This window comes from Neofelis nebulosa, chromosome 17, assembly GCF_028018385.1.
Source record: "Neofelis nebulosa isolate mNeoNeb1 chromosome 17, mNeoNeb1.pri, whole genome shotgun sequence".
Lineage (NCBI taxonomy): Eukaryota > Metazoa > Chordata > Mammalia > Carnivora > Felidae > Neofelis > Neofelis nebulosa.
Genome location: NC_080798.1, coordinates 43,475,119 through 43,495,863, shown reverse-complemented (window position 1 = coordinate 43,495,863; position 20,745 = coordinate 43,475,119). Strand labels below are relative to the sequence as shown.

Here is a 20,745-nt window from a genome sequence, read left to right as displayed (position 1 = left end):
GTTCTGCCAAATTAGCTCTGAGCACCAGACATACCACACTCTTATTTTCAAAGCTGAGGACTAGACCATGACACACACAGTCTACATCAAGCATTCCCATTTTAGGAGGTCCTATTATGGGGCCATACACTTTTATCTAGTCATATGCACTTTCGTAGTGTCTTCAAACTACTAAATACATCATATCATCAAGTGTCTGAGTAGAAAGCAGGGACAATGAAAAGTGACCAGGTCATATTAGCAAAACATATATTAATGCACAGCATACTGCTTACAGGGCAAACTCAACTTGATCATGCTCAACAAACAACCAGTACATCAATCAAAAACAAGAGCCATATTAGGTGGAGAATCTGGAGAGGAAATCTACTCTGCATGAAGAACCGTGTGAGAGAAGTTTCTATTAGCACTTGCAGCCAAATGCCAAAACAGAAAGAGCAAAAAGCCCAGAAAAGACCCTAAAGAGAGCTCCAGCACACTGTCCCTCCAACTTTAATGATGCCTGGAACCTAACCATAGCCAACACAAAGCTAATACTAGAATATTAAAGTATATATGGAGCACAAATGAAGAAATGTTTGGATTGCTAGAATAATGCCTTTAACTTTCCATTCTGCAATTCTGAATTACTTACCTTTGTTGAGGCGAAACAACCAGAAACCATGGTTTTTACCAAGGTAGGATTTTGTTGCTATTTTTAATGTTTGTCCTTACAGTGCCTGGCAATTGTTGCCTGGGAATTTTCAGGGTCATTCTTTGTCACTGATGTTAAAACCTTAGCAATGCAATGGTGAGGTTCTTCAGGAAATACTACAGATTAACTATCATAGATCAGCTTTTCTGGATCACTATCCTTATATAATTTGGATTATTTTCCACTAAATTTTCTTTACATTTGCCTATAAATTCATCTGCTTATAATAAATCAGGATTACAAAACAGCATAAGAAATGGGGCGCCTGCGTGGCTCAGTCAGTTGAGTGTCCAACTTCGGGTCAGGTCATGATCTCATGGCTCATGAGTTCAAGCCCTGCATCGGGCTCTCCGCTGACAGCTCAGAGCCTAGAGCCTGCTTTGGATTCTGTGTCTCCCTCCCTCTCTGCTCCTCTCCCACTCATGCTCTCTCTCTCTCAAAAATAAACATTTAAAACAAACAAACCAGCATAAGAAAGAACAAAAGTTGTTCTTCTTTAACTTCCCACTAGAACCAGTTTTGAGGATACTTAAAACCCAAGTTTTAAACTTTGCTATGCTGCAGCCCCCAACATTCATATCCAGCACCTGTGTGTGTGTTAAGGTGATTCCTCAGGAGGGTGACTGTTCTGAATGCCCTGCCACAGAGATGGCACTTGTGTGGTCTCTCATCAGTGTGACTTTTCATGTGACGATCCAAATTTGAACGCCGCGGACATGTGTAACTGCAAAGCTCACACTGGAATGTCTTCTTTACACCTATGTGCAAAATAAAACACTTACTTGTTCCAGGGTTTCAAAGTGTTAAGTTTAACCCTAATGTTAAATTTCTACAAATAAATTTCATTAGCTTTTTTAAACTAAATCCAATTTAAGTCATATTAAATCAGAATTATTTCATGCCACTAATAGATTTACTTCTTTGTCTTCTTCAGGACTTAAAAAGTACTCAATTTGGAAAAACCTCTTTTAGACTGGTTAAAAGGATTGGTACCCACCTCATGATCTTAAAAAAAAAAAAAAAAAAAAAAAAAAAAATCCATTTACTTTAAAATAATTTGCGTACACCGTGTTATATATGCTTTATCCCAAAATGACTTTATGAGAGTTTAATGGATAAACTAATTTTACCTTTCTTTTTAATTTTTGTTGGTTTTGGAGGCTTCATGTTACCAACCACTTTCTCTGCATTAACCTCTGATAGCAGACCCTCCTGCTGCTCTTCCTCAAAATCGTAGACAGACACATCCACATCTTTGCCCTCCTCTGTGTAACGCAGTTTGCTCTTTTTGGTTTTCTTTGTTTTTTTGGCTGGCGGCTGATAATCTGGGTCTTTTTGCCAACTAGGATCTTCTTGAGGTGGAAGTTCCCCTTGCTCTAGCGTCTCCACCTCTCCATTGGCCCCTACTTTCACCACTTGAAACCCTTCAGGCAAAGGTAAGGTGTGACATATCATGGGTTCGCTTTCTGCAAGACCCTCTTTAGACACTTCATTCTCATAAGCCCCCTGAAGTTCTTCTACTGAAGTGGTAGCAACAGGTACAGTCACAGGAACAGGTACTTGGACAAGCTGAAGCTCTCCTATGTTTATGGGCTGTTCCTCCATATTTACAACCTGTAAGGTTATGATCTGGGTATCGTCCACAGCAGCCTCTGCTTCTGGAGCGACTGTACCCTCCATTACTTCAGTCTTCATCTGAAGAAGGGTAGGATCCAGCTGTTCCATCATTACCATCTGCACACTGTTATTGACATCCTGGACCACCTCACCCCCATCAGTCTGGTTCTGGGGTAGGTGGCAAGTATCTTCTTCCTGGCCACCTTCCCGGCGTCGCTGGTAAGTCTTTCTTTCCTTTCCTTTAATGAAAGTTTCAGACTCTTCCACAATGGCTTCAACCGCCTCACCTTCCATTTCCCCTTCCTTTAGTAAGGGAGAACACAGGTTGTTATTTATTTATTTCACAGATTGTCATTTAAAGTAAAATTTGTCCAAATGAAAATAAATACATTTTAAAACAAAATGACCCTTGGCAAGTGAATTAGGAAATCAACAGTTGTTAATATGACAAAAAGACAAAACAGATATCATGTGTCTCCTGATGGAAGAACAACCTATATATGAAGCAATCTTGTTAATAAACAAAACAAAAAATCCAAAACTAATCAAGCCTCTAGATCCAACCACCAATTAACAGGAAATTGGTGACAGAGTATGTTAAATTACACTACAGGGATGACTCAGTGAAATCCAGACTGAAGGAAACTGCAGGATTAACCACCCAGTTTCTTCTGCAAATAAATCACCAACACAAAAAATGGGAAGGATAGAGGAAGAATCTACACCTCAGTGGTTCTGGACCTAGGGTGACTTTGCCCTCAGGGGACATCTGGCAAGGCCTGGTGACATTTCTGGTTGTCACTACTGGGTGGGTATGCTACTAGCATCTAGGGGTAGAGGCCAGAGGTGCTACTAAATGTTCTGTTATGCACAGGTTCAGTCCTCTACAATGAAGAATTATTGGTTCACAAATGTCAATAGTGCTGAGGTTGAGAAACCCTGATAGATGTAAGAGATTTAAGAAAACATAGCAATCCAAAAACAAACAAACAAAAAGAAAAAGCAAAAACAAAAACAAAACAAAAATCCAACAGTCAATCACAACATATGGATCTTCTCTGGATCCTGATTCCTGATTCCAACCAACAAATGATTTAAAAAAAATATGACATGAGACAATTAGATTTAACTCTGGGTATTTTTTTTTTCCAACTCTGGGTATTTGATGATACTAAAGAATTATTAACAAATCTAGTTTACATCTTATACATTTCCTGTATCTATTAATAAAAACACTGGCAGAGGGCCTTGCTATTTTTAGCTAAATTCTACCTTAGAAAATATTCCATGTCATAGTGTTTTCTCACTGTTTTTTTGGAGCCAGAATCAGACCTTGGATCCACACTCCTACGGTCCTGACTGTCCACACAACACTACCTCCTGTGTCATACCATCAACTTGACATTCATTGTACCTCTCTCCTCTGTAAGACCACAAATTCCTTGAGGACAGGGACCATGTATAACAAGTAGTTTTTACTCTTTAGCACTATGCCTAGGTTGGTAAGTACTCAACTGTTAACTGAACATTAAAAAAAAAAAAAAAAAAAAAAAGGTGGGGGTAGCTTGGGTGGCTCAGTCGGGGTAAGCGTCCGACTTCAGCTCAGGTCATGATCTTATGGTCCCTGAGTTCAAGCCCCATGTTGGGCTCTGTGCTGGCAGCTCAGAGCCTGGAGCCTGTTTCGGATTCTGTGTCTCCCTCTCTCTCTCTGCCCCTTCCCTGCTCATGCTCTGTCTCTCAAAAAATGAATAAATGTTAAAAAAAATTTTTTTTAATGGAAAAAAAAATCAGCTAATTCATAGTTTCTGGCTCTTAAGTCTTGTGAATACTCAAAGTACCCAGATACCTAAGAGTAAAATGGGTCTGAACAATCATCCAATTCATAACAATAATCCAACTTAACAAAACCCACATATATAAGCTTAATTCAAAATTAAAGTGTTTTGTATTCTTGCCCTAGTCTCACAAAAAGCTTTTGCTACTTCTATTACAGACACATTTTTCCAATTCTCTGTCTGGGTACCTTAACACTGTACCCATGCTGGCAGTCAGGACCACCCGTAAGGCAATACAAACACTACAGGAGAATGGGTAAGGCTTGGTCCTGCATTCAAAGAGTTACTACCTATTTTTATTTATTTTTTAAAGTTTACTTATTTAAGTAATGTCTACAACCCAATGTGGGGCTCGAATTCACAAATGTGGAGATTAACAGTCACATGTCCTTCCACCTGAGCCAGCCATGCCAGGCACCTCTTCAGGTTCTCCTGGACTCCACACAAGCAGAATTTGCAACTTAATAGATCTCCAAGTGGTTTCATATACTAAAGTTTGAGAAGCACTTATTTATACCATCGTTATTCACAGATATTTTAAGAGAGAATTTTCAGGTCAATAATGTCCCAAAATTAGTACCCCAACAAGGATGGGATAATTCTAAATGCTGGCATTAGGGAACAGAGAAAAGGCCCATCTACCTTGGCACCATTCTTGGGAAAAATACCAAAGTACAAAGAACAAAAAATTCATAAGCCATAAATGCTAATGCTGACCCTGTCAGAGGCTCATCACACAACCCCAGGCTATTTAGATATCTTTAATGGTAAAACTAGTGGAAGGAAAACATTTAATGTCTAAGTTCTGTTGGGTTGTGAAGCACACAACAATCTGAAGGACACAGAAAAATCCATCCCCTCTCTGCCTTGAATTCGAGAACTTTTAAATATAAATAACTTGTAAAAAACTTGCTTGTAAATAAGTCTAACCTAAAAGAAATCACTGGAATTATAAACCAAGTAGAAGAAGTGGTAGAAAGGAGTACAAATTGAAACCAATTGTGTTGCCAGGGAGCTGAGCTGACAGGAGTATTCTCTCACTGTGAAAAAAACACATGGCATAAGGTTCCTGAACATGGGCCTCTACTCAGGGTACTAAAGCAGCAGCTTGTTTTTACAGAGAAAAATCAGGCACAAAGTAGCAAAGTATTAGCCTCTCCCAAATACTGCTTAGAAAACTGAATGCATCCCCTCAAGCACTTTACCTAATATTCTCCATGAGACCTCCATGAGACGGGAGTCTCTCCTTTGAATCAATAACTAACCTAATAGGCTGTACCAGGTCTCTCTTCCCACTCCGTAAGGACTGTGCTCTGCTAGCTGTTGTCACCCCTTTGGCAGTTCTGATCCATTTCTTCTCTTCCTCCAGGGACTTGGCTCTGCTTCTACTCAGTTTCTCTTAGCCACACAACACACAGAGAACAAACTTACACTTACCCAACTCCCCAATTTTCTGCCTCTTTGCTTGAGTCAGCCATGCTTTCTAGGTTTTATCAAACCTTTCTGAGGACACCACCACTAGAAAGGGGCTTACATTTATTTCCAGAACACATTTTTTAAAGATTATCAAAGTATAGTAGCTTATTTAGAGAAATCTGAAAAAGGAAGCACATGAAGATTTTTTTAAAGTTATTGATAGGATGCCTGGCTGGTTCAGTTGGTGGAGCGTGTGACTCTTGATCTTGGGGTTATGGGTTCAAGCCCCATGTTGGGTACAGAGATCACTTAAAAAACAGAATCTTTAGGGGCATTTGAGTAGCTCAGTCAGTTGAGCATCCAACTTGATTTTGGCTCAGGTCATGATCCCAGGGTCACGGGAATGAGCCCCGTGTCAGGCTCCGCACAGAGTGTGAAACCTGCTTAAGATTCTCTCTCTTTCCCTTTGCCCCTCTCCCCAACTCATGCTCGCTCTCTAAAAAAAAGTTAAATAAATACAAGATAAAAAAATAAAATAAAATCTTAAAAACAGTTACTCACAATTCCTTTACCTAATCACCTACCATTTTGGTATGGTTTTTTTTCAGTGTTTTTCCCCTTATGGATATTTATACATAGATGACATTGTATTATACATATAGTGTGCACACATTTTTATACGGCTTTGCTCTATCTTCAGAACCTTTCCTTACTGAAAAGGACTCCACTTCCTCTTTAGCTTTCTATAATCCCCTTTGCTTGGTCCACAAGCACCAGAGCAACCAACCCAAAGACCTTCCTTCCCCTTACCTTCAATCTCAGTTTCTCTGGCATCTGATGGTATGAAACTTGTATTCCTCCTTCATTAACCTCTTTTCTCCCTTGGTTCTGTCTTTCCTAGGTCTCTCTCTTCCTTTGTCTCTGAGAGCTACTCCACCTACCTTCTGAGCTTATCAAGGCTCTGTTCTTTTCTCTGTAGCCACTCTATTCGCCAGCCTTTTTTTACTTCAGCTGTCTCCACAGAGGTCTTCCAAACCCACATCTGCAATTCTCTAATTTTTTCACTGCCTACGAGAGCTCTCGCCCAGTGATGCTTGGCTATCACCTTCAATTCGATGGCACTTGAGAAGGAATAAGGAAACCTGTACTCCAGTCCCTAATGCATCACTAGCCAAACGAGGAGCTTACAAAGTGGGTTAGTCTTCTGAAGAACTTGTCTTCTGAATTTACAAAGTGGGTTAGTCTTCTGAAGACATTTTGTATTCTCTGTCATCTTCCTGACAAAGTAAAGCATAGGGACATTTATTTTATTTTAACCAATAACTTTTGGTATATGTATTTATTTAATTTTTAAAGTAAACTCTACTCCCAACGTGGGGCTTGAACTCATGACCTTGAGATCAAAAGTTGTATGCTCTACTGAGCCAGCCAGGCACCCCAGGAACATTTCTTAAACATCATTCGACCAACTTCTGGGTAGAGGGTGGGGCAAGAGGAGGTTCCCTCAGACTGTGGCAGGATGATTCTGGCACCTGTGAGTGTTGGGGTTGGCAGAGAGGAAAACTGGCATCTGAGCACGTCCCTGCTCTTGACGACTGGGTGAGTGGGAGGATGTGGAAGCCTAGCCTCTAACAGAGGCCCCTGAGGTCTGGCCATACTCCTAACTAACCACCAGCCTGGCCTGCATCCTTGGGAGCCTACTGGATCAGCCCTCGCCCTCTTGCCTCAGTGTCTTTTCTACCAGCTCTATGTTGCTCAAATCTTTCCCATCTTAAAACTTCCTTTAACCCACTTGACAATTTAGCACCTGCCATTTCTGTATTCCTTCCACGGTCAACCCCACACTGTCTCCACTCTTTTCTCTTCCATGCCTTGGTTCACCAGTTTGTTCCTCAATTCTCTACTGAACTGCTCTAAGCCTAGCAATGGCCCTTAATTGGCAAATCCAAAGGAGACTTTTCTGTCCTTATCTGACTTGACCCCTCAGTGGAATTCAGCATTCTATTCTAGGCTTTATCCCAGATTTATGCCAGACCATCAGAAAAAAAGCTTGGTATATTTGGGTCACATGGTCTTATCCCTACAGAACTGCTTTCACCAAGTTTTGTTTTGGCATTATGCCCTTGGCTTATACTAAAGGATACGTGGCAGAAATTTTCAATTACACACTTGGAAAGGTCTTCTTCAATTAAGGATTTTTTTCCTTTCATTGTTGAGACCTATGTTACAGGATCATGAGTTACCTTTTTAGTTGGGCCACACCTTGTTCAATTTTTTTCCTCTCAAGCTATATAATAACTTCCTATTCTAAGTTGTATTTTCTAGGGTTTTTACTTTATATCATTTATCATTTATATTTTCTGTACACTTCGTCAAATTGTAGAATAAGATGGGCTTTAAACCAGGGGCACATGGGTGGCTCAGGTGGTTAAGCATCTGACTCGATTTCAGCTCAGGTCATAATCTCTCGGTTCCTGAGTTTGAGCCCTATGTCAGACTCTGCACTGATAGCATGGAGCCTTCTTGAGATTCTCTCTCTCCCTCTGTCTGCCCCCCCCCATCCCTGCTCATGCATGCTCTCTCTCAAAAATAAATAAACTTAAAACTTACAACTGTATATATGTAGATGTGTGTGTGTATACATATGTAATAGAAAACACAAAAATACAGAAATATAGGGAGTCTTACCATTCTTAAAATATATCAAAATAGAAATAACTTCAACTAAAAACGTGCAAACCTATTTGAAGATTATAAAAATCTTCCAAGAGGCAAAACAAACAAACAAAACCAAAAACCAAAACAAAACAAAAAAACCCCTAACAAACAAAAAAACCTCTTGATTCTAAGAAGCATAAAAGACCTCACTGAACAGGGACACTACTGTCTGTATCCATGATCAGAAAAGCCAAACATCATAAAGCTGTTAATTCTTTCTACTTTATATAAAGTCATTTTCAAAGTGTCTGAAAAATAAACAATGATAGCAATAAAATTTCCAAAAAAATGAAGGCAACCTTCTATTTCCAAATATTGACATATTATAAAGTCACAATAATTAATATAATGTATACTATCACTATCACAACCAATCAATTTAAACAGAAGAGAGGATTGGGGCACCTAGGTGGCTCAGTCGGTTAAGCGTCCAACTTCAGCTCAGGTAATGATCTCATGGCTTGCAAGTTCAAGCCCCGCATTGGGCTCTGTGCTGACAGCTCAGGGCCTGGAGCCTGCTTCAGATTTTTTGTCTCCTTCACTCTCTGCCCCACCCGTGCTCAAGCTCTCTCTCTCAAAAATAAATAAATATTAAAAAAAAATTTAAACAGAAGAGAGAATCCAGAAATAAACCCTAGAATATAAAAAGTTGTCATTTTAAAAATTAGTGGGGAGAAGAGGATTACTTCATAAAAGGTACCAAAAAGCTATTAAACTATTTGGAAAATATTGAGCTATATGTTTTTTTAATTTTTAAAAAATGTTTGAGAGAGCATGTGCGCGTGTGCGCACAGGGGAGGGGCAGAAAGAAGAGGGAAACACAAAATCCCAAGCAGGCTCCAGGCTCTGAGCTGTCAGCACAGAGCCCCATGCAGGGCTCGAACTCATGAACTGTGAGAGCATGACCTGACAGCCAAAGTCAGATGCTTAACTGACTGAGCCCCCAAAGTCCCCTTGAGTTATATTTTTAATCCATCTGGAATATGATGTCATTGTAAGAGTTAAGGAGATATTAACTGCCCCCCCCCCACACACACACACTTAAAAGCCCTCACCTTGAAAAAAGATATAAGGTGAACAGCCTTCTGACCCATGAGGAAGGCTTTGTGCTTAGACACAGAAATAACAGGAGACACCAGAGTAAGATTACTGAAATTTTAACCTTAAAGTAAAAAATTTCTTATGACAAAACACTGAACAAAATTAAAAAGAAAACAGTCAACAAGAAAATTGTTTGCAGCAAATGTGACAAAGGACTAACATCCTTATCGTATGATTGTAAAATGTGTAAGAAAAAGATGAACACCAAAAGAAAAAAGCTGGGCAAAGGACACAAATACATGACTCAAAGAAATACAAATGGCAGATGAAAAAAAAAAGAAACCAAACCTCAACACTAAAACAAAAAAGGAAATTTAAAATAATGCGACAGCATGCTACCTCTGTTAAACTGCTACAGCTGTTTTAAAGCAAGGTGCTTTGAAATTAGCAAGGTAACTGGTGATATGAATCAAGAATTTTTAAAATATTCAAATTGTGGGGGTGCCTGGGTGGCTCAGATGGTTTAGGCATCTGACTCTTGATTTCAGCTCAGGTCGTGATCTCAAGGTCCTGAGATCGAGCCCCATGTTGCACTAGGCATGGAGCCTGCTTAAGGTTCTTTCTCTCTCTCCCTCCCCACTGGCATGTGCGCACGCTCTGTCTCAAAAAAGTAACTACACTTCATTTTATACCCAAATAATCAGAGATGAACATCAAGATTTCAAGGATATTATTAATCAAAGTGAATAGTTTTAAACAACTCTAATACATCCGGAGGTAATTAAAACTTGGTAAATGATATATCCACCAAGTGGAATACTATACAGACATTAAAAATCATGTTTCAATATAACACTTAACATGAGGGAAATGCTCATTCCATATTTAAAAAGGACACGGACGGGGCGGGGGGAGGGAGTGTCAGAAGAAGCAGAATAGAATAATTATTAAGAGCTCAGGACCTTCAGCCAGAAAACTTCATTCCAATTCTGGTTCTTTTACTTAACTAGCAGTTGATATGGAGTGAGAGATACTACCCTTCTGTGCCTCGGTTTCCTTTTGTACAAAAAGGGACAATAATAGCCCTATGAAGGGTCATCCACTTCATAGGCTGTCATAAAGATGAAACAGAACAATGTACACACACAGCCTGGGTCCTGTGCTCCTCTGTATCCTCCACCCCAGAGGGTAATGAATACATGTTAGCTGAACAAATACATAACCTCCCAGTTTCCTAGAATACTAATCACAGACCTTACATAAATGTACCCCACTAAAATGTCTGATAAACTACTGAATTTCTGTAGAATGAAGGTAGTAACCAATGGAAAAAACCTGGAGACTGACCACCTCTAGGAAACAAACAGAAAAAGAGCCAAAAAGGAACACAACAAGCCTCCCAGGCTGGTGTCCCTCATTAGGTGTGTCCAGCATATTCCTACCCAATGAAATCTTCCTTTCTGAAATTTGGTGCAAAAACTCACTGTGGTTGAGGTTTACTGCATCAACTCCAAACTCTTCCCCCATTTATTTATTTGAGAGAGAGAGAGAGAGAGAGGGAGAGGGAGAGAGAGAGAGAGGGAGAGGGAGAGGGAGAGGGAGAGGGAGAGGGAGAGGGAGAGGGAGAGGGAGAGGGGGAGAGAGGGAGAGGGGGAGAGAGGGAGAGAGAGATAGCACATGAGTGGGGGAGGGGCAGAGAGCAAGGCAGACACAGAATCTGAAGCAGACTCCAGGCTCTGAGCTGTCCGCACAAAGCCTGAAGCGGGGCTTGAACCCACCAACCGTGGGATCAAGACCTAAGCCAAAATCGGATGCTTAACCAACTGAGCCACCCAGGTGCCCTTCTCCCTGCTTTTTAAAAGCAATCTCTGTGCCCAACATGGAGCTCGAACTCACGACCCTGACATCAAGAGGTGCATGCTCTACTGACTGAGCCAACCAGGTTGCCCTCAATTCCAAACCTTTTAGCTTGGCTCCCAGAAGTTTGTTCCCGTCCTTTCCACCCACTCAACCTCACCTCCTGGGCATCTTCTAAATAACTGCTTACTGTCTTGTACCCTCCAAGCTCAAGTGATCCCCTAAATCACATCTTCTCAAGTGCAAACTGACTTCATGTTTGTTTGGTTTTTACTGTAGTATACTTTTCTATGTCTATGTCTTTACCTCAAATAGACTATTAGCTTGTTGAGGGGAGGAACTATGCCTTTTACTTCTGTATCCTCCACAGCAATAAATACAAAACAGTGTTAGGTAAACAACAGACACTCAGTGTCAATGTTACTGTCACATGAAACATATAAATGGTTCCTGCACGCAAGAGCAGGAAAGGGATACGGAAAAACAAAATATCATATGCTAAGTGGAAGCTTAATTATGTGAATTTATTTCCTTTATTTTTTAAACTTTATTTATTTTGAGAGAGAGAGGGAGGGAGGAGGGAAGGGGTGGGGGGGGGAGAGGGAGAAAGAGAGAGGAAGAGAAGAGAAGAGAAGAGAAGAGAAGAGAAGAGAAGAGAAGAGAAGAGAAGAGAAGAGAGAGAGAGAGAATATATCCCAAGATCCCAAGCAGGCTCTGTGCTATAAGCACAGAATCCAACACAGGGTTCAAACCCATGAACTGAGATCATGACCTGAGCTGAAACCAAGAGTCAGACGCTTAACCACCTAGATGCTCCATGAATTTGTTTCCTTTATTGCTATGTTTGCGTCAATAAAAAGTCCTAATGACACAATTATAGGTTAGAGTAAAACAATCCTGCCACATAAAAATAAAGGCTAGGGGCACCTGGCCGGCTCAGTCAGCAGAGCATGAGTCGTGAGCTCAAGCCCTATGCTGGGCACAGAGCTTTGATAGACAGATAAAAACGCACTCGTGTCATACACTGTATGTACTCAATACATATGTTCTATGTGAAAAAAATTTTTTTAAAAAGGCTAACTGTGACTGCGCTAATTTTGAGGACAGTAAAATTTAGTAACTTATCACCTGGATTACATGGCTGTACAGTCAGTGTGTCAGGTACTTCCCAAAGGAAATCAACCAAAATAACCTTCCACACTCACCAATGCAAAGTTCAGTCCTTTGGAGAGTTCAGTTATTATAAAAGATACACACAAGGGGTGCCTGGGTGGCTCAGTTGGTTAAGCATCTGGCTTTGGCTCAGGTCATGATGTCACGGTTTATGGGTTCAAGCCCTCCATCAGGCTCTGTGCTGACAGCTCAGAGCCTGGCGCCTGCTTCGGATTCTGTGTCTCCCCTACTCTCTGCCCCTCCCTCACTGACACTCTGGTCTCTCTCTCTCTCAAAACTAAATAAAAAACATTAAAAAAAATACACTAAGAGTACATGCACACTAAGAATAAGACAGTGGAGAAGAATGATTTCTAGTAGTCTATTTTCTTTTTTCTTTAAATGTTTATTTATTTTTGAAAGAGAAAGACCAAGTGGGGAAAAGGTAGAGACAGAGAGGGCCAGAGAATCTGAAGTGAGCTCCATACTAACAGCAGAGAGCCTGACGCAAAGCTCAAAATCAGGAACCGTGAGATCATGACCCGAGTCAAAGTCAGATGTTTGACTGAACCACCCAGGCACCCCTATTTATTTTTTAAAGATTATTTGTTTGGAGACAGTGGGGAGGGGCAGAGAGAGAGGGAGAGACAGAATCTCAAGTAGGCTCCATACTGTCAGCACAGAGCCCAACATGGGGCTCAAACCCAAGAACCATGAGATTATGACCTGAGCCGAAATCAACAGACACTTAACCGATTGAGCCACCCAGGTGCCCCTAGTAGTCTATTTCATAAACAAAGCTACCACATCTTTTTAATTTTTTTTTTTTAACACTTATTCATTTTTTTGGAGAGACAGAGTGGGGGAGGGGCAGTAAGAGAAAGAGAGACACACAGACACACAGACACACACACACACACACACACACACACACAGAATCGGAAGCAGAAGCAGGCTCTAGGCTCTGAGCTGTCAGCACAGAGCCTGACGTGGGGCTCGAACTCATGAACCATGAGATCATAACCTGAGCCGAAGTCAGACACTTAACCAACTGAGCCACCCAGATGCCCCAAAGCTACCACAACTTTTTAATATATACCGTCCTTTACAAGGGAAAACTGACTGCTAAAAACTCCTTATTTCCTGGAGCACATTTGAAGACTATCTATACACTCTTCGCAAGAAATAATAATCCCAAGTTCCCATGATTATAAGAATACAGTAAATAATATATGCAACATACAAAACACGTGTGTAATCAACTAGGTTATCAGTGAGGCTTCTGTTCAACAGTAGGCTGTTGGTAGTTAAGTTCTTTGGAAGTTAAAAGTTATACTCGGATACTCAAGTTGGAGGTTGGGGGTTTGGGGGGCGCTGAAGTCCCTAACTCCATGTTGTTCAAGGGTCCACTGTAACGTGATGGGTGCTGTAACAGGGGTTAACATGCTTCCTACCAGCCTGGCACAAAGGATGGTTTAAGTGGGTAAGAGATGGGTCCAAGAAGAGCAACTGCTAAAGCTGGACCCTAAAGGATGAGATGAAACTTGACAGGCAAACTACAGTAGAGAGGAACTCTAAAAGAGGAAATTGTATGTGGGAAGAAACTTATGTATGGAATTAGACAAATTTTCTGCAAAAAATTCAACATAACTGAGTGGAACTATACTAAATAATCTCAAATTTATTATTGTGACCTGGTTTCAGAGGCCATGTTCTAGTTCCTCAGTAAGGGTAGCCTGTTTATTTACCCAACAAAATAAAAGACAAAGTTTATCTGGGAGTCAACATTCTAATGCCATTGTACTGATTGAAGGTTGCCTCCCAAGCACATGCTGTCCCTCTCTGCTTTCTATAGCCTGAAAGAGACTTTTGCTAGCATACAACAACTTAATGCTTCACTTCTCCTCATGCTCCCAAGGGTGACTATGTCAGGAACCACCAGATCTCTCTTTGTTCTGCTCCAGGCCCAAATACTTGAAAGCAGCTCAGAGTTACACTCTCTTTGGAGCAGTCCTACAGTCTTTCATTGCTGGGAATATGAGAAAGGTAGGATCTATGGAAAGTCTATTACTGTGAATAAATAAGTATGTTATAAAAAGAAGTAAGTTATACACACACAGTATAGAATTTATACAACATCTAACAGTCACATGGATTTTGGTGCACCTTCTACCTGAGCAGTAATTCCCAAACGTGGATGGTATCAGGATCACCTAATAAACTTTTAAATACATAAATCCCGGAGATTCTGATTCAGTAGGCCTAGGGTGGAAGAGACCTTATTCCAAAAGGTCCCCAGGTGATTCTGATATAAAATCTCTGTTGACCTTGGTTTGGAAGTGACTGACCTAGAATACAATACTTATCTACCCTAAATACAGGTCTACATAAATCCAAGCTACTCAAATACCCACTGTTTCCTAATATGAGAATTTTTGGTTCATTCTTTAGAACAAAGAATTATTTTGTTTATTTATTTAAATAAAGTGTATAAAGCCTACCTCAAAACTAGTATGATGTCCATATAAACAATAATGGAAATGTATCACCCAAGATGGAAATTCTAACGTTTTACCTCTACCATGGGTACCATCAATACCAAAATATCTCTCTAGATGGTATGGACAAGCTCAACACATGACAGAAGGAAAAAAGTAAAAAGAGAAGTGGAAAAACATGGTAAGACTGAACTCATGGTTTTGCAGTGTGTTTCAGTGACCATGTGGCCAACGTTTGAGTGTTTCTGTAACCCAGTACTCACTCATGAAGGCTACTTAATACCAAGATAATTTTTATTTGATAAACAGGGTCTTACATAGGGTCAATATTAAATCAGAAGCCAACAGCTTAAATTCAACAATGCATACCTATACCAAAGGCATAATAATGATAATAAATGGCAATAGGAGATCTCTGAACAAAGATCAAGTAATACTTATATTAAAAAAAAAAAAAGACAGGGGTGTCTCGGTGGCTCAGTCAGTTAAGTGTCTAACTTTGGCTCAGGTCATGATCTCATGGTTTGTGAGTTTGAGTCCTACACTGCGCTCTCTGCTGTCAATGCAGAGCCCGCTTTGGATCCTCTGTCCCTCCCTCTCTCTCCCCCCTCTAGCTTGTTCTCTTTCTCAGAATAAATAAAAATAAACTTAAAAAAAAAAAAAAAAAAAAAGAGTAAGATATCCTCAGTGAGTAAATAGTATAATAGCATGAAATATGGAAAATAGTTAAAGTGCTGTTCAATAGATAGAACAAAAGAAATCTGAAAAACCACAAAGGATACATATGTATAGGAATACAGACATACAGAAGTTTAAACAAAAACAAAATGTTACTCTAAACTAATATTAATCATGAAAACAAATAATTTGTCAACTTGATTGCTCCTTAAAAATACGGAAACAGGGGCGCCTGGGTGGCGCAGTCGGTTAAGCGTCCGACTTCAGCCAGGTCATGATCTCGCGGTCCGTGAGTTCGAGCCCCGCGTCGGGCTCTGGGCTGACGGCTCGGAGCCTGGAGCATGTTTCCGATTCTGTGTCTCCCTCTCTCTCTGCCCCTCCCCCGTTCATGCTCTGTCTCTCTCTGTCCCAAAAATAAATAAAAAACGTTGAAAAAAAAAAAATACGGAAACAAATACAGGAAAGAAGGAAATCTAGGCAATAGGTTAACCAAGAAATGGGGGAGGGGGATTACACATTTATGAATACCCAAAAGACATGACAAGGAGAGAAGGAGCAAAAGACCTTGTCTAACAAGTGGTCAGAAAAAAAAATTATAAATAAAATTTACTACAAAGAGGTAACCAAGTCACTATATTTTAGTCTCAATATACATTCACAACAAAAAATTTTGTTGTGAGGGGCGCCTGGGTGGCTCAGTCGGTTAAGCGTCCGACTTCGGCTCAGGTCACGATCTCACGGTATGTGAGTTCGAACCCCGCGTCGGGCTCTGTGCTGACTGCTCAGAGCCTGGAGCCTGTTTCGGATTCTGTGCCTCCCTCTCTCTCTGACCCTCCCCCGTTCATGCTCTATCTCTCTCTGTCTCAAAAATAAATAAACGTTAAAAAAAAAAAAATTTTGTTGTGTGAGAGAGAGAGAGAGAGAGAGAGAGACCAACTGAGCGCACGTGCATGTGTGTCCAGGGGAGAGGGGCAAAGAGAGACAGAGAATCCCAAGCTAGATCCATGCTCAGTGTGAGCCCAACATGAAGCTCAATCCCACGACCCTGGGATCATCACCTGAGCCAAAATCAAATATTCTAAATAGGAGTGGAAAGATAAAGATACAAATAAAACAGGGAGGCCTGGATGGCTCAGTCAGTTAAGCGACCATACTCTTGATCTCAGCTCAGATCAAGCCCCAAGGTGGGCTGTGCACTGGCAGCAAGGAGCCTGCTTGGGAATCTCCCTCTTCCGCTCCTCTCCTGCACACACTCTCTCTCAAAATAAATAAACACTAAAAAAAAAAAAAAAAAAAAAAAAAAAAAAAAAAAAAAAAAGGAAGACACATGGAGCACCTAGGTGGCTCAGTTGGTTAAGTGACTGACTCTTGGTTTCAGCTCAGGTCATGATCTTGCAGTTCTTGGGCTTGAGACCCACACTGAAAACAATTAGGGTACCCTCTATTATTATACAATAGTTATATATCATACCTCTGGGAATGTAAACTATCTTGTATCTGCTTTATGATATATGATAATGACCATGTTATGTCAGAGTTTTGTTATACCAGAATTTATAAAGAAATAAAAAGTAGTGGGCTGAAACAATTTAGAACTTTCAGTGGTCCAACTAGACAATACTAAAACTACGTACTAACCAACCCTGGCCTCAAACCATGGTCTGTTTTTACCACAGGGAAACTACTGAAGGACTCTGAAAAGGTTCTGAGTTAGAAGAGGTAAATAAGCTCAAAATCTGAACAGTGGTGGTACTAGACCTTTAACTTTAGCGACAGCCAGAGCCTAATAACGCACTGTTTACATGGACAACCTTTAAAGTTGGTGACCAAAAAAAATAAATAAATAAAATCTGACAAATACATACTGAAAACCTAATGTGTGCCAGTGCACAGGTACACTATACTCAAGTGCAGTAATGATGTATAGTTTTCATGCTGTTTTTCTATAGATATACACTGATACATATTTCTGTCAAAAGAGATCTAAAAATGAATACATATAGGGGAGTCTGGGTGGCTCAGTCGGTTAGGCGTCCAACTTCAGCTTGGGTCATGATCTCACAGTTTTTGAGTTAGAGACCCACATCGGGTTCTGTGCTGACAGCTCAGAGCCTGGAGCCTGCTTTGGATTCTGTGTCTCCGTCTCTCTCTGCCCCTCCCCTGCTTGTGCTCTCTCTCTCAAAAAGAAATAAACAAAAAAAATTTTAATGAATATGTATCAAATAATTAGCTACAGAACCAAATGCAGCAGGATATTCTGTGAAACCCATAGACTATTCAGAGCCAGTATGGGGAAGAATAAAAAAGGCAGATGCACTTGTCCTACATCTATGACCTCAGGTATATCACTTTGCTTCTTAGGTTTCTTACCTGTAAAATGAGGGGATTGCCAGATGACTTAAAATTTCCTCTGGCTTTAACATTCTACACTTGTTTTTAGGTTATTAAATTCATCCCTGTAGGTAAGAAGGGAACAAGTATCCCCACTTCCCAGCTATAGAAATCAGATGGACATTTTAACTGCATCCATCAAAGCTGTACAGGGGCGCCTGGGTGGCGCAGTCGGTTAAGCGTCCGACTTCAGCCAGGTCACGATCTCGCGGTGCGTGAGTTCGAGCCCCGCGTCAGGCTCTGGGCTGATGGCTCGGAGCCTGGAGCCTGTTTCCGATTCTGTGTCTCCCTCTCTCTCTGCCCCTCCCCCGTTCATGCTCTGTCTCTCTCTGTCCCAAAAATAAATAAAAAACGTTGAAAAAAAAAAAAAAAAGCTGTACAAAAGGATGGAGCAAAAGGTAACTTCCTAGCTTTGCAGTCCACTTGTCTGTAACCAAGAATTAGGCAGAAGTCTCTAAAATCTATTTAGATTAAGATGGCTAAGGCACACCACTCTACTGAGTGGCATTTATATCTGAAGTCGATGAAATTTGATGAGGTATCTCTGTGTCAGGCGAAAACACCACAAACATTAGACACAAACCTACCAGACTGGTTCTTTTCTCCCTCCATTAGGATATGTTTTTTATACTAGACAGTCTGCTCAAAGTGAAGGTACAATCACTATTTGTGTAACTCCCCACACACTCCTTGCACACAGAGTATCAAGACATCTGCTTTTCAAAAGCCCTAACAATCTAGGACATTTTAGGATTTGGTTGCCACCTTTCTTGCTGGGGAAACTACTGTATCATCTACCCTCCTACAAAATAAGACACTCTATTTCTTTAATTTTAGTGTGAAAAATGCTTAAAGCCATAGTTATATACTTGATAGGATACTATTTAACCATTAGCTAAGATGAACACTTACCTAGAAGTCATTAAATTGGCAAATATCTACTACTGAGAACAGTTCAGAATGAAAACAGGACTCTGAATAGTTATTACAGACATCTCAAAATCTATGTACAATTTGGCTCTTACTCAAAGTCCACTTACTCTTATATTAAAAATAATTAAAACAATGGGGATGAGGAGGGATAAAGTATTAGAAACAAAAAGCTCGGGTTAAAAAGACACTGGTCTCCAAAGGAACAGGTTAAAAAACATCCAGCAATAAGAAAGTACATTCCTGTTAATTTAAAGTAACATAGGGTATCTAACGGGAAAATGTGCATAACATACAACATGAAGGAAGATTACAAAAGAGGATGCAGAACAGGATTCCAACTTTTCCAACTTAGTTTTTTATTTTAAGTTTATTTATTTTAAGAGAGAGAGAAAGAGAATTCGGGGGAGGGGCAGAGACAGAATCCCCAGCAGGCTCCGCACTGTCAGCACAGAGCCTGATGCAGGGCTCAAACTCATGAACCGTGAGATCATGACCCGAGATGAAGTCAGACACTTAACCGACTGAACCAACCAGGTGCCCCCCAACTTAGTTTAATAAAATGAAACAAAACTATACAAATAGCATTCCTGGTGAGATCCCCCTACCTTAAGTCAGGTGGGTATTGAATCTTGCCTGGACTGATGCAATGGCCTCTGAACTAGTTTCCCTGTTTCCCTTCTTGCTCCCTTACCACCCATTTTTCACACATTGGCCAGATTTCTAAAATGGAAATTCATGGGGTGCCTGGGTGGCTCAGTTGGTTAAGCATCTGACTTCAGCTCAGGTCATGATCTCGCAGTCCGTGAGTTTGAGCCCCATGTCCGGCTCTGTGCTGACAGCTCAGAGCCTGCAGCCTGTTTCAGATTCTGTGTCTCCCTCTCTCTCTGCCCCTCCCCCATTCACATTCTGTCTGTCTCTCAAACATGAATAAACGTTAAAAAATTTTTTTAAAATAAAATGGAAATTCATGATCAGCAAGGAGACTTCCCTTCTGAAACCTCCCATGGGAAAACTTGTAAGCTCAAATCTAAACTCTTTCACCTGGCCTACAGGGTCCTTTAGGGCCCTATCAGCAGATCTGCATCTAGCCTCATACACTCTGCTTTAATCATATTAAACTGCTTTTAGTAGCCAGAACATTTTAGGCTTCTCTCCTCCTGCCTCTGGACCTTTGTACATGCCATTCCCTCTTCTAGGAATATATAAACAACTAAACTCCTACAAAGTCATTGTATAAATACACTAGTACAAGTGCCCAAAGAGGTGTAGGCAAGAAAAATATTGTAACATCTTTATCTAACATCAAGATTAAAAAAAAACTCAAATATCCACACTATGTGTATAGTGTGCTGTCCTCTGTTTTTTAGGAAGGATACACAAACACATATGTTAATACATGAATAGAATTTTCTCTGGAAGGATGTATGAAAAACTGGTAATATTTATTACCTGTGGAGAAGAAAACTGAGGGATCAGAAGTGGAAAGAAATTATTTTTCATTATTACCAGTTTGTACTGTTTGATATATCTCTCCCCACATGTTTGTATTTAATGTGGTAGTTACAAAATACTTGTATAGCACTGTTACATTTTGTCTTTAAAACTGTATTATTACCTGTACATGTCCATTTACAAAAGTGCAGGGAAAAAACCCAAAAGGAATACACCAAACTGTTAATAGTGTTTATCTCTGTGGAAAAAAAATAAAAGGGCTACTTCTTTAGGGTTTAGTATAGTTCTACAATTATTAGACTCTTCCAAAGAATGAAACTAAATGCTACTCGGATGATACAAAAACAGATTAAGGCCAAATGCGAGGAAAGTTCTAAGAATTGCCTCTGTAATGTCAATTCCTTCTACACTTGGGCAGATACATGGCTGCCAGTACCCTCCCCCTCTTGCCTTCTTTCCTTCA

At 40.4% G+C, this 20,745-nt stretch overlaps 1 protein-coding gene across 3 annotated transcripts in view; it reads right to left on the bottom strand.

Annotated features, from left to right (window-relative positions):
- Positions 1 to 20,745, bottom strand: part of CTCF (CCCTC-binding factor) — a 48,427-nt gene that overhangs the window by 18,622 nt on the left and 9,060 nt on the right. For all 3 annotated transcript variants that reach the window (XM_058707466.1, XM_058707468.1, XM_058707467.1), the window contains 2 exons: positions 1,825 to 2,614; positions 1,282 to 1,452 (listed from right to left, as the gene is read on the bottom strand). In XM_058707466.1, the coding sequence (XP_058563449.1) occupies positions 1,282 to 1,452; positions 1,825 to 2,605 (952 nt within the window). In that variant the 5' untranslated portion in view covers positions 2,606 to 2,614. The remainder of the gene's footprint in view (positions 1 to 1,281; positions 1,453 to 1,824; positions 2,615 to 20,745) is intronic.